This window comes from Pinus tabuliformis, chromosome 5_2 (genome assembly GCF_031772625.1).
Source record: "Pinus tabuliformis cultivar Carrire ecotype Pingquan chromosome 5_2, CPIR1, whole genome shotgun sequence".
Lineage (NCBI taxonomy): Eukaryota > Viridiplantae > Streptophyta > Pinopsida > Pinales > Pinaceae > Pinus > Pinus tabuliformis.
Genome location: NC_142306.1, coordinates 491,322,338 through 491,335,742, shown reverse-complemented (window position 1 = coordinate 491,335,742; position 13,405 = coordinate 491,322,338). Strand labels below are relative to the sequence as shown.

The 13,405-nt window shown below is 37.3% G+C and overlaps 1 protein-coding gene across 1 annotated transcript; it reads left to right on the top strand.

The window, feature by feature from the left end:
• Positions 1-10,259: 10,259 nt before the first annotated feature.
• LOC149159846 (uncharacterized) lies at positions 10,260-13,141 on the top strand. Its single transcript, XM_089434439.1, has 3 exons — positions 10,260-10,373; positions 12,330-12,536; positions 12,692-13,141. Exons 1-3 carry the CDS (start codon positions 10,260-10,262, stop codon positions 12,998-13,000), a joined length of 630 nt encoding a protein of 209 aa, XP_089290565.1. The 3' UTR covers positions 13,001-13,141.
• Positions 13,142-13,405: the final 264 nt, after the last annotated feature.

Here is a 13,405-nt window from a genome sequence, read left to right as displayed (position 1 = left end):
GCCTACTTCATCCTTCAATGGCAGCAGTGTGTGTTTATTTCCATTCTTCTCTAGAGCGTAAGTATTTCTTCTTCCATCATGAATAGCTTTCTGATCAAACCGCCAAGGTCTTCCCAGCAACACATGGCATACATCCATTGGCATTACATCACACAATATCACATCCTTATAAGTACCAATTTGTATCTCTACCTTGCATAAGCTGATGTCCTTTTTGCAGCCATGATACTTTGTAAGGTGTAGGGTGTACTGTTTTCACTATTCCTAACTTGTCCACCATTTCTGTAGAAACAAGGTTATCAGTGCTTCCACTATCAATTATCACTTTACAACACTTTCCTTTGGACTTGCATGTAGTTCTGAATAAACTATTTCTCTGAGCTAGTTCTCCTGTCTCTTTCTCTGCCTTAAGCAATACCCTTTTCAACAACAAGGATTCTCCTACTTCAGATGATTCTTCCTCATTTGCAATTTGAGATTTTTCTTCCCTTGCCTCAGCGACATTCACATTCCTCTGATTTGTTACTTTATTATGAGGACAGTCCCATGATCCATGTCCCCATTCTCCACATGTGTAACACCAAATTTATCTTCCTCGGCCTCTTCCTCTGGGTGCAAATCTTCCTCTAGTAAATTCTCCTCTTTGTGGTGGTCTACTACTTGAACCTCCTGCTTCACCCTGAGGATGTTGAAATCTTGATCTGGTAGTTCCTCTACCTCTTGCTGAACTTTTTCCTCTATTCCTCTGATTTTTCTTCCTCAACATCTTCTCTTCTACCTTCAAAGTTTCTTGATAGGCATGTTCAATTGTCTTCAGACTCAGCAGGCTAATTTCATCCTGTATGTCATATCTCAACCCATTTATGTATCTGGCTACCTTTTCTACATCATCCTCTACATTTCTTACTCTAATGCTCAGCTTATAAAACTCTTCTGTATATTCTTTGACAATCATTCATTTTTGTTTCAAATTTTGTAACTGTCTGAAAAGATTTAACTGATAATCTTTTAGCATAAATTTGGCTTTCAATCTACTTACCATTTTATCCCATTGTTTGATCTTGGACTTCCCCTTTCTTGCTCTGGATGTTTGTAGGTCATCCCACCAGATAGCTGCATGACCCTTCAATTTGGTAACTGCAAATTTCACCTTCTTTTTGTCATCAACCTCCTCATAGTCAAAATACTTGTCTAATGAACCGATTTAGTCCATCAATTCTTCTACATTGAGATTCCTGTCATACAAAGGTCTTTCCACCTTTGGTCTTCCACTTGCTTTGGCCAATATCTTGGGAACGTTGGTAGCTTCACTTTCATCCTCTTCTTCTTCCTCAGAAGATTCTTCTACAGCATTGGCATCTCCTTCATCAGGTGCTCTCCTCTCAGCAATCTCCATTGTCTCCATCCTTGTACGCAGATTTCGGATCTCATCCAGCAGAACTGCATTCACTGCAGGTTTTCCTCGACCTATGCCAGCTCCTCTCCTCAGTGGCATGTTTACTGCAACAAAACTTAATCCTTGCTCTGATACCAAAATGATGTAGGAGGTTGACGAAAATGGGGTGGTAGTCTGGAATTAGACCACTGGTTAACTTTGTAACCAATCAGTTGTGCGTTGACGGATCTTGCATGTGGATTTTTCTCAAGGGTCCTACTTACTTGACCAATCACAGCCGGTCCTTCTTTGACTTTTCCCTTTGTCAGGCGTTTCAATTTGCATCGTTGATTTCACTCCTTCTAATCTAATGGATATCGCGTCGTATCACACTCCAACTAGCCCAGACGATCTCCATCATTGATCTGTCCTGTTTGATCCAACAACTATCGCGCAATCTCGCATGAATTCTTGCTCGATCGATATCAAGTCGAGAGCGCGCGAGAAAAGTGGTTTTCCTATGCTACGTGTCGCCCGCTAAGGTTAATCACGTGAAATTGAGAAATACCATTTACCAGTTTTTGTCCGCGCGAGATACTGCTTACCACTTTCCAAATACTACCCACGTGCTTAATTCATACTTTTAAGAAAGACGCTTAAGGAAAGGTTTAGTGCTTAAGCTCAATATTAACCCTTAATACTAATCGACTATGATTTATAAATAAAATGTTTAAACAGAGAAAAATACCCGATTAGGGTCCAGAACGTTGATACACAGATACAAATGAATTTCTACACCAGGATTAACACGCAACACCACACTTAATCATTTATTCAACAAAATAGAATTTCCAGAGTCTTGGCCCTCTTGGCTCGATTACAACAGTTTGTCTAACCTCTGTTCACTCTCCAACCCTATCTCTCACACACCTCTCGCTTACTTACTCTATTCTTGATCATCTCATCTCTCTGTCATTACATTCTTTCCTCTTTTATGAATCAAATCCTATCCTAACTGCATTGACAACTCAATCTCTATTTTTATCAACTCAACCATTAAATCCCTATTCTCAAGCTCTGATACACACCTATACTAACAACTTATCTCCTATTCTAAAAATAATGCAATATTCTAATTATTACAATAATTGGAGTAAAGATAATTTTCGAGAGATGCAACCCTCTCTACTAAGAATTGATTTTGACCACTCAGGTCATTGAAATTCATCTCTTGTTAGCCACAACATGTAAACATACAATCACATTGCTGGCTAAGTCCGGATGCTCCTGCATCAAATTCTAAATAGATTAGATCGGAAAATAAAATAGAAAACTTTCCAAAATATCACACTTAAAAACTACTAGTTTTAATTTGGCATCTAATCCATTCTCTTACAATTCCTATATAAGAGAAAATCTAACCATGTGTGAAAGAATATAATATATTAATTTGACATCCTTGAATAACATAAAAAAATATTATAGCATTTTAACTTGGGGTAGTCTAACTTATAAACGAAATAGTCTTTTTCACCGGAATTCACCAAAATATGGAAATACAATTTAAAATACATTTTTGAATGCATAAATGGATTCAGCACCCTAAAAAGCCCTTGCGGCACTCGAATTATGCAAATTAAACAATTTAAAATCAAGTTTTTAAAAATCTTTGTGGGATTTTGATTAAAATTAACTAGAAAAATGGTGGTGAAAAATGGCATTTCGTAAATTAGACTATGCTTATATGGCATAGTCTAACTTATATAGATAAAATAGCCTTTTCCACTAGAATTCACCAAACCCGAAAAGACTCCTAGGGCACTAGAATTATGCAGATTAAACAATTTAAACTCAAGTTTTTAAAAATATCTGTCTGATTTTGATTAAAATTAACTAGAAAAATGGTGGTTGTTGGTTTGAGTAGTTAATTAAACAAGAAAAAAATGAAATGAAAACTAAATGGAAACCAAATATCAAACAAGTAAACACAATATTTTTACGTGGTAAAACCTTGACAGTTTGTCAAGGAAACATCCACAAGGCAAGGGATTAGACCTTTATTTGATCAAGAATGATTCTCCATGATTAAATTCTCTCGGGAATTCACTAGTTTTATAAGAGCCTCCCCTCTGTTACATAACCGCTATTAGTTAGCAATCTCGTTACAAAACTAATTGGTAGTAATTACTAAGATTTTACCCATAATTATATGTCTTGTTATTACATTTCAACAAACTCCACCTTGACAACAATTTTCCTAATCCCTTGCCCATGCCCATTCATCATATCTTCTGCAAGCCAAGAGAAGATAAACACCATCGCAACTTCTCTACTGTAATTGGCTTCATGAATATGTCTACACAATTCTCCCGTGTATGGACCTTCTTAAAAGCTACTTTTCCGCCTTCGATCACGTGTTTCAGAAAATGATACCTTACATCAATGTGCTTGGTTTTGTTGTGATAAGTTGGATTTGTAAACAAGTAAATAGCACTCTGACTATCACAGAATACATTCAATCTCTCTTGCGTCCTTCCAATCTCATCAAGTAGACCCTTTAACTATATTTCTTCTTTACTGGCATCTGAAGCAGCTATATACTCTGCTTCGGTAGTGGACAACGCAACTTTTTCTTGAAGCTTTGACATCCAACTAATTGCTCCACCTGCAAGAGCAAAGACATAACCTATAGTAGATCTCCTTTTGTCCAAATCACCTGCACAATCATCATCCACATATCTATAGACTGATCCTTCACTACCATTAAAGATGATGCAATGATCATTTGTGCCTTTTAAATACCGAAGCACCCATTTCACTTCTCGCCAATGTTCTTCATCTGGATTTGCCATGAACCAGCTGACAACTCCAACTACATGTGAAATGTCAGGTCTTGTAGATACCATTGCATACATTAAGTTGCCTACAACATTTGCATATGGTACATGAGACATATACTATTTTTCTTCATCAGTTCTAGGACTCAAAACTGAAGAGAGCTTAAAATGGGAAGCTAATGGAACATTAACAAGTTTCACATTGTTCATACCAAACTTTTCAAGTACTCTTTCCACATACTTCTGATGTGATAACTAAAGCTTACCATTTTTCCTATCTCTGTGTATATCCATGCCCAAGATATGTTTTGTTTCTCCAAGATCCTTCATATCAAACATCCTAGAGAGTTGAGCCTTTAACCTGTTGATTTCTTTCATGCTTTTTCTTGCAATAAGCATATCGTCAACATACAAAACTAAGATAATAAATATGCCACTGAAACTCTTGAAGTATACGCAATGATCATACTCACTTCTAATAAAGTTTTGGCTCACCATGAAGGAGTCAAACTTCTTGTACCATTTCCTGGGAGACTGCTGCAGGCCATACAATGATTTCCTGAGCTTGCAAACTAATCTTCTGTTGCGACCTTGTACAAAACCTTCTTCCTGTTCCATATATATTTCTTCATCCAAATCACCATGTAGAAAAGTTGTTTTAACATCTTACTGTTCTAACTCAAGGTTAAGTAATGAAGTTAGTGCCAACACAGTACGAATAGAAACAAGTTTTACAACTGGTGAAAAAATCTCATGAAAGTCAATACCTTCAACTTGAGAATACCCTTTTGCTACCAGTCTCACCTTATATCTTTTGATACTTCCTTCAACTTTCTATTTCAATTTGAAGACCCATTTGCATCCAACAACACTTCTCCCTTTAGGAAGTTCTACAAGATCCCATGTATTATTCTTGGCTAAGGAATCCATTTCTTCTTCCATAGTCGTTTTCCATTTTTTGCTATCTGTATCATCTACTGCTTCCTGATAACAAGAAGGTTCCCCATCTTTAATAATCAAAGCAAAAGACGAAGCAGAACCTTCATACCATTTGGGAGTTTTTCTTTCCCTTGTAGACTTTCTTAGAGTGACTGGTTGCTGAACTAGTTCAGAAGCTTCAACAATTTCCTTTTTATCTTCATCACCTTTTCCTCCAGAAGTTTCTCCTTCCTTTCGCTTTCAAAAAAATCTCTAGCCTCCAACTGAATTTGTTGATTTTGTGATACCTATTCCTGTTCAATTCTTTCACGACATAGAATCCCACAACCTGCATCCTTTCACCGTGTTATCATCTAGATTGAACCTCAGGCTGAAGGAAGGCAATGTCAGGGTAACCACAAACCACGCTTAGCCAAGTAGGTAGCCCTACTAGGCCAGGAGAGGGCTCTCTTCCTAAAGATCTCAATCGAGATGACTGGATTAGGAAAATGATATTAGGCTAGGTATAGTAGCACAAGGTTTGATTTGATTTTGAAGGGTTTTGCTGGATCAGGAGGAGCCAAACAGTTAGGGCAAGGAAATTAGGTCAAAATCGCAGGGGTTCGATGGGGCAAGGTAGGCACAAAGCTCAACACTCTAGGGTTTGATGGGTGAGGTGATTTCAAGATAGCCGAGGAGCTAGAAAGAGCATGTAAGCAACATGGATTCTTCCTAAACTGAAGAAAACATAGACTATGAATATCTTCCCAAAAAAGAGCATAAATATTATAAGTTTTGCCTATCAACTTGAAAACATCCACATAAAGAGTATGAAATGATGAAACTGAGTCAACAATACATTTTAACATATGAAAACATAAGAAAAATTGAACTTAACATCATACCACATGGATCCCAAAGAAATAGCTGCAACTTTTCATTAATCTCCTGCTAAAATTGATACAAAATGATGTCTACTCAAAGCATAAGCATCCAGCGGAGTCCAACCCTTTACAATGAGAAAGAAGAAGAAGAAATAGACATTGATTCAACCTCCTCCCATCCTCAGGGGTCAAATCCCTAGGATGAGGAACTAATCCATCAAAAACTGAACAAGAAATTGGAATCTAAGCAACCTAACAACTTGCCTTTAAAAGGGAGGAAACTGATTCATTTGTCCTCAAGATGACTTTTGATCTAATGAATCTACATTCTAGTAACTGTTATCCATCCTATTTACATGCCTAGTTACCATTCACATCAGTAAAAACATCATCCATGAGAGAAAACTGAAAATTACAGTCATGGCACAATGAAGTGAAAATTCAGGATAAAATAGCCCTATGCGCAACGCTTTTTGTAGGGCCATTTTGGAGGCCTTCCCGGTGTCCAAATTGGGCCTAAAATAGCTTGTTGGAAAGCTCTTCAAGTCTACTTTCCAGAACATCTTGAATTTTTGCATTTGGAGTTCATCTGAGCCCTCAAAAACTGGTTCTAAAAAGAAGGCAGAAAGGTCATTTTTGAGTGTTTTTTGACCTTTTGGTTGACCAATTCTACCCCAAAAGCTTAGTAAATGCACAAGGTGCATGTACTCATCATTGTGAATCCAAAAATGTTGACCATTTCCTCATTGGATGCCCCTAGGAAAATTTATGTGTCAAAAATTGCTAAATTCTCCAAAAGGCAAAAATTCTTCAAAACTTACTCAAAATTTGTGGAGAACACCACCATCAAGTGTCTTGGTTAGCCAAGGAAGCTTCAGCAAGCAACCTAAGCCTATCACCCTCCTTTTTTCCTTTGAGTGCTTGTTTTAGCCTTGTCTTCATTTGCTTGACCCTTATGTTGCAAATCTTGTTCTGGGTCCTGTAATGGCGAGCCATGTGCCTGATGATTTGATTGTCCATGTTGGCCTTTTGTAGCAGCTTCTCCAAATCTTGTGCCTTATAGCATTTTTCCCCCACATTTGGAATCCTTGTAGCATCAGCAATGATGGAGGATGAAACTGTAAATGTCACGCCGGCAAGAGTTACCTTGTTATCACGGATATTGGCTACAAAAAGCCTGGTCAGCTCAGGATGATGTTGAACTCTTTCCACTTGCTCACAAAACTCATTACACCCTAGATGCCTAAAACAAGAGGCAGTCATATGAGAAGCTTGTAACTCTCTGATGTTTGATGGTTCCTCTCTAATGATTCTGCCTCCCTTATGTGGTTTTCTCTAATGCTGAGGTTCATCTCCCAAGCTTTCACTGCCACTGTTTTCCTCCTCCTCATAATCTCTATCCTCTTTGTCCATGTTTGTTGAATTTTGAAGCTTTGAAACCCTAGCGAACGTAATCAAGAAGTGAATTATGGTGAATAGGGATAGGGAAAGGGGAGAGGAACTTATGCGATGTAGGATGAGATATATATGATATGAGAGTGAGAAGGAGGGTATTTTCGGTAGGGACTATTTAGTAAATAGGGTTTTAAGGATTTTGTTTTGGGGATTAGGGTATAAGGGATTTGAGGGAATTAGGGTATAAGGGATAGGTGGAGGGATTTGTTTGAGGGAATTAGGGTATAAGGGATAGGTGGAGGGATTTGTAGGCAACCTAGGGTTTGAAATTTTAAATAGCAAACCAACTTCAAAATCATGAACTGAATGTCGGGAGGATAGTTCAAGGAGTGCACTTACTTGCTTAGAATATCTAGGTGGCAAAAAGGCAATTTGGATGATTGATAGGGTGGTTTTGGTGCTTGCTGGCCCTATGCGCAGCGCCATGTAAAATTGCACTGGCAAATCGGCCCTATGCGCAGCGCTCTGTCCCTATGCACAACACCTCCTCAATCTTCTATGTGTGCAATGCCTCCTGCTCTATGCGCAACGCCTCCTCTTTGTTCAACCACCAATTGGCTTTAATTCCCTTCTCTCCTTCAACTCTCTTCTTTCTCTTTGTCAAATGAATATGATGAATTAGGAAAAGGAGTTTGAAATCTTATATAGAGGGTGATTTTGATTTTTCTTTAGAAAAAACCCACTTTCTAATGTTTTTTGGAACTTTTTCTTTCCTCCAAATCTCTGTTTAATACCTTTCTCTCTTTGTCTCTTTTCAGGTGGATGATGCTTGGATTGAACTGATTTCTTCAATGGCTTCATTTTCTTGCAGCAAGGAGTAATGCTTGGGCAACTTATGGGAACACTTATTACATGAAATGACTTGAATTACATCAAAAAATATAAATCAACTAAAATACTCTGTTTTCATCTCAAAAACATGTTTTTGAGATGAAAATTACATTAGTGAAATAAGATCTTTGTACAATAACCATGACTTATTAGCAATCACTATTTGTTTATTGGTCATCCTCATACCTTTGCTGCCCTTTATTTACACTTGAAATTATGCTTTTGACCTTGGAAATGAACCCTAAGACCTAATGGAAAGACAACTGCCTTGACTATAAAAATAACATAACTGAAACCATAACTAAATGCAACAAGGAGATGGGTCAGCAAATGTACCTCATGAGGGAAGATGTGATTTTCTGAAAAGAAGACAACCATAAGTGGACCATTTTGACATGACCTAATGGAATGATCCAAAAAATTCAATATGAAACACCTAAAATGAAAATGCAAAGAGTAGATTTGATCCTTGATGGAAGTATGCATATACTGACACTAACACACCGCATAGTCGTGGCATAGTCATACCCAACAAAGACATCAAATTTCGATTTTGGATGTAATTTTGAACGCTGATTTTTAGGAATAAGAGCATAGGCACCACAACCAAATATCCTTAAATGTGAATAATCACAAGACTGACCTGACCAAACTTCTTCGGAATTTTACAATTAATTGCTACTAAAGGTGATCTGTTAACTAAATAACAAGCAATGGATATTGCTTCTACCCACAACTCCTTTTGCAGGTTAGCATTGTTGATCATGCTTCTGGCTCTTGCCATAAGAGTTCGATTCATACGTTCAGCAACACCATTTTGTTGAGGAGTATAAACAACAATTTTATGTCTAACAATTCCTTCATCCTTACACTATTGTTCAAATTCTAGAGAAATAAATTCACTGCCATTGTCAATTCTTAAACATTTAATTGATTTGCCTGTTCTTTTTTCTACCATTGCTTTAAATTGTTTAAAGACATTGAATACATCAAATTTCTTTTTTAACATAAAGACCCAAACTTTTCGGGAGAAATCATCAATAAACATTAAAAAATATAAAGCACCTCCATACGATACAACATGAGATGGTCCCCACAAATCAGAATGAATATAGTCCAAAACTTCTTTACTATTATGACTTCCAGTTTTAAACCTTTGTTTACATTGTTTTCCATACACACAATGTTTACAGAAATCCAACTTAAAGGATTTCAAATCAGGAAGTAATTTTCAATTCATTAGTACCTGAAGACCCTTCTCGCTCATGTGACCCGAGCACTGATGCCATAGATGAGTACGTACTTCTTCTTTCTTTGACACAATCATTGCTTCACTGACTTGAGTACTTCCTTTCAGTCTGTAAATATTTCCGACCTTTTCTACTTTCATAACAACTATGACGCCTTTTGAGACTTTCAACACTCCATTCTGACCTGCAAACTTATAACCATCTGAGTCCAAAACTCCCAAAGAAATCAAAATTTTCTTCAATTCATGTACATGTCTAACACTAGTTAATGCCCTAACTGTGTTATCATACATTTTAATCCTGATGTTTCCCATCCTAACAGTCTGACATGATACATTATTACCCATAAACATAGAACTACCATTTACAACTTCATATGAAGTAAACCAATTTATGTGTGGACTCATGTGATGAGAACCACCAGAGTCTAACAACCAACTTTCAAAATTCTGAGAGACATTACATAAAGGTAAAGCTTCATCTATCACACATAATTCTTCAACAGATAAAACTTCATCTATCATACCTGAATCAACTTGATTTGCTTCCTTCTTTGGATTTTCAAACTCTTTCCATTTCCAACAGTGTTTCTTTAGGTGTCCAATTTTATTGCAATACCAACATTTGGATTTTCACTTTTTACCCTTTGATTTAGACCTAGAAGAGCCCCTTGTTTTCTCCCCTTTCTTTTGACCATCCTCTGGCTACCATGGCATCTGATGTAGAGGTTTCAACATTGGACTTCTTCCTTACTTTTTCAGCTAAAAGAGCTCCCACAACTGAATCAAATTCCAAGGACTCAATTGTGGTCAAACTAATAGAGGTAAGGAAGTGGTCCCATGACTCAGGCAAGGAACATAGCAAGGTGATAGCTTTATCTTCTTCCTGAAATTTAACTTCCATATCCGACAATTGGAAAATAAGTGTATTAAAAACATTTAGATGTTCTGCAATTTTTGTACCCTCCTTCATCCGAAGACTGTACAATTGTCTTTTTAAATAAATTATGTTGGTTAACGATTTGGTCATATATAAAGTTTCTAGTTTTCCCCACAAACCTGTTGCTGAAGTTTCTTCAACTATATTGAAAAGAACTTCATCTGCCAGGCATAACCTGATGGTACTGAGAGCTCGGGCATCCAAGTCCTCCCAGTCCAAATCTGTCATGCCAACAGGTTTCTTCTTCACCCCGTCTAATGCTTTTTGCAACCCTTGTTGCACCAGCAAATTCCTAACTTTCAGTTTCCATAAAGCAAAGTTGTTCTTGCTAGTGAATTTCTCCACCTCGAACTTTGCATTCATCATTTTAGCCATTTCTTTCTAATTTGCTTCTAAACTTTGCTTCTAAGGTCTCTTTCTGATTTTCTGAATTTGAATTTCTCCACAATCTACCTTCAACTAGGGTTTCTTTCTGATTTGAATTTTCAACACAAAAAAACTAATTATATTGCCCCTTTTTTCTTTAACCCTGATTTAATTTCCAAAATTTCTTTTATCTTACTACACACATTGATTACTTCAAATATACAGGATACAATTTCCAAAAATAAAAAACTTCAAACCCTATTTGTTTTTCAAATTCACCAGCGCTCAACAAAATTCTCATTTCTGCTAATCGAAACTACACTTTTCTCTCCGACGCAAGGTCAACCTTTTGGCGGCAATATTTTACCCGTACTCATTTTTGCCGATCGAAACCGCACCATTTTTCTCCGGCCCAAGGTCAACCTCTCGGCGACAGTTGTTTTTTTTCCCAGACAAATAGACTCTCTTCCTTTTCTCGACGGCAACTCCTCTCTTTTCAAAAAAATCTGAGCGGGGCTCAGCGATAGCCTTTCAACAACTTTTTCTAGACAGACTGACTCTCTTCTTTTTCTCGACGGTAGCTCCTCTCCTTTGAAAAAAAAACCGAGCAGGGCTCAAATATTTTTTTTAATCGGCTTTCTCAGGCGACAGAATTCAACGTGGGCATGGGCTCTTCGTGTTTGGAAGCGCGTAACTTTTCATACAAAGACTCTCGACAATCACTATTCCAAGCCCCGACGATGCTCGTCGCTCGCTTCGAACTCTTCAACCGACGGTGCTAATAAAAAAATGGCTTTTCCAGGACTACTCGCTTCAAACACATCATCTTTCTCTTCGAGGGCTCCCACTTTTCTTCAACTAAACTCGACTCAATGCTCTAATACCACTTGTTGGTTTGAGCAGTTAACTAAACAAGAAAGAAATGAAATGAAAACTGAATGGAAACCAAATATCACACAAGTAAACACAATATTTTTATGTGGTAAAACCTTGAAGCGTGTTAAGGAAACATCCAAGGGGCAAGGGATTGGATCTTTATTTGATCAAGAATGATTCTCCATGATTATATTCTGTCGGGCATTCACCAGTTTTATAAGAGTCTCTCCTTCATTACATAACTGATATTAGTTAGCAATCTCGTTACAAAACTAACTAGTAGTAATTACTAAGATTTTACCCATAATTATATGTCTTCTTGTCACATTTAAACAATGGTGAAAAAGACAATTTATTCTATAAGTTAGAGTACACTTATATGACATAGTCTAACTTATATACAAAATAACATTTTTCACTAGAATTCACCAAAAACCGGAAATACAATTTCAAGATTTTTTGTTGTTTAAAATACATTTTTGAATGCATAATTAAATTCAACACCCTAAAAAACCCCTAAGGCACTCGAATTATGTAGATTAAACAATTTAAACTCAAGTTTTTAAAAATCTCTCTAAGTTTTTAAGCAATAGTTCAGACTGTGTTCCCGGGCTCTGATGCCGCCAAATCGCTGTCTCTTGTGAGCAAGGAGAAGCCACGGCCGTTGCCAGGCAACGCGGTGGTGCGGATGACTGCCAGCGCCGTGAATCCCATTGATCTCATCTACATCCGCGACGGCTCCCTGAAGCGTTTCGAAGACAAGGGTGCAGTCCACGGCTCAGAAGGAGTAGGCGTTGTAGATGAGGTGACCAATTTGTCATGTATAATCCTTTTCCTTTGGAATATAATTTCTCATTGAGGATGAGATTGTGCATAATTGGTTGAGCCCTCGACAATGTATCGCAGAGATTTGAAAGTCAATTTCACAAACAATTTATAAAATAATTGCTATGCCCAAAGATTGGCAAAGGGGTAACATCATTTAGAGTCGGGGAGCGAGTGATACCGCTGCTCTTTTGGAAATATTACTGCGGTAGAGGAGAAGTGGCGTGGCAGGACTACGTTGAAGTGGCGGAGGAGGATCTGGTACCCGTTCCTGACACGATGACGGATGCCCTGGCTACCCAATTCGTGATCAATCCATGGACTATGTATGGGATGCTTCTGGACCTCCAAATTCCCAAAGGCCACTATCTTTTGCAAACAGCGGCTGGATCTGTGCTCGGAAGGCATGTTTTCTATCGCTCATCCTCCATCCAGTATTTTTAATCGCTTATTAGTTTTCCATAGTTATGGATCAATCACATACAGCATGCAATTTTTTATCTAGCTTCGTGGGTAGTGGGCATAACTCTCATTAGTGGGCGCCGAAGGGATCATTGAGGATAGTTATTTATTCCTGCTATAGAGAAAGGGAAAAATGTTGTACAATCATATTTGGATGTGATGTTTTAAGTAAAATTGTGTTTTTTTTGTTGTTGTTGTTTAAAATACATTTTTGAATGCATAAATAAATTTAGCACAAAAAAACTTTCGAACACTGAAATTTTATACATTAAACAATTTAAACTCAAGTTTTTTAAAAATTTTGTTGAATAATTAAAAATAATCGAGAAAAATGTCTTGGAAAAAAGCCATTTCGTTTATAAAGCCCCTTCGGACACTGAAATTTTA

Coding starts and splice junctions, on each gene's coding strand:
- LOC149159846 (XM_089434439.1), top strand. CDS start 10,260: ATGGCATCTGATGTAGAGGTTTCAACATTGGACTTCTTCCTTACTTTT. Junction 10,374..12,329: donor TTGTGGTCAAACTAATAGAG/GTAAGGAAGTGG, acceptor GCAATAGTTCAG/ACTGTGTTCCCGGGCTCTGA. Junction 12,537..12,691: donor GAGTAGGCGTTGTAGATGAG/GTGACCAATTTG, acceptor CTATGCCCAAAG/ATTGGCAAAGGGGTAACATC.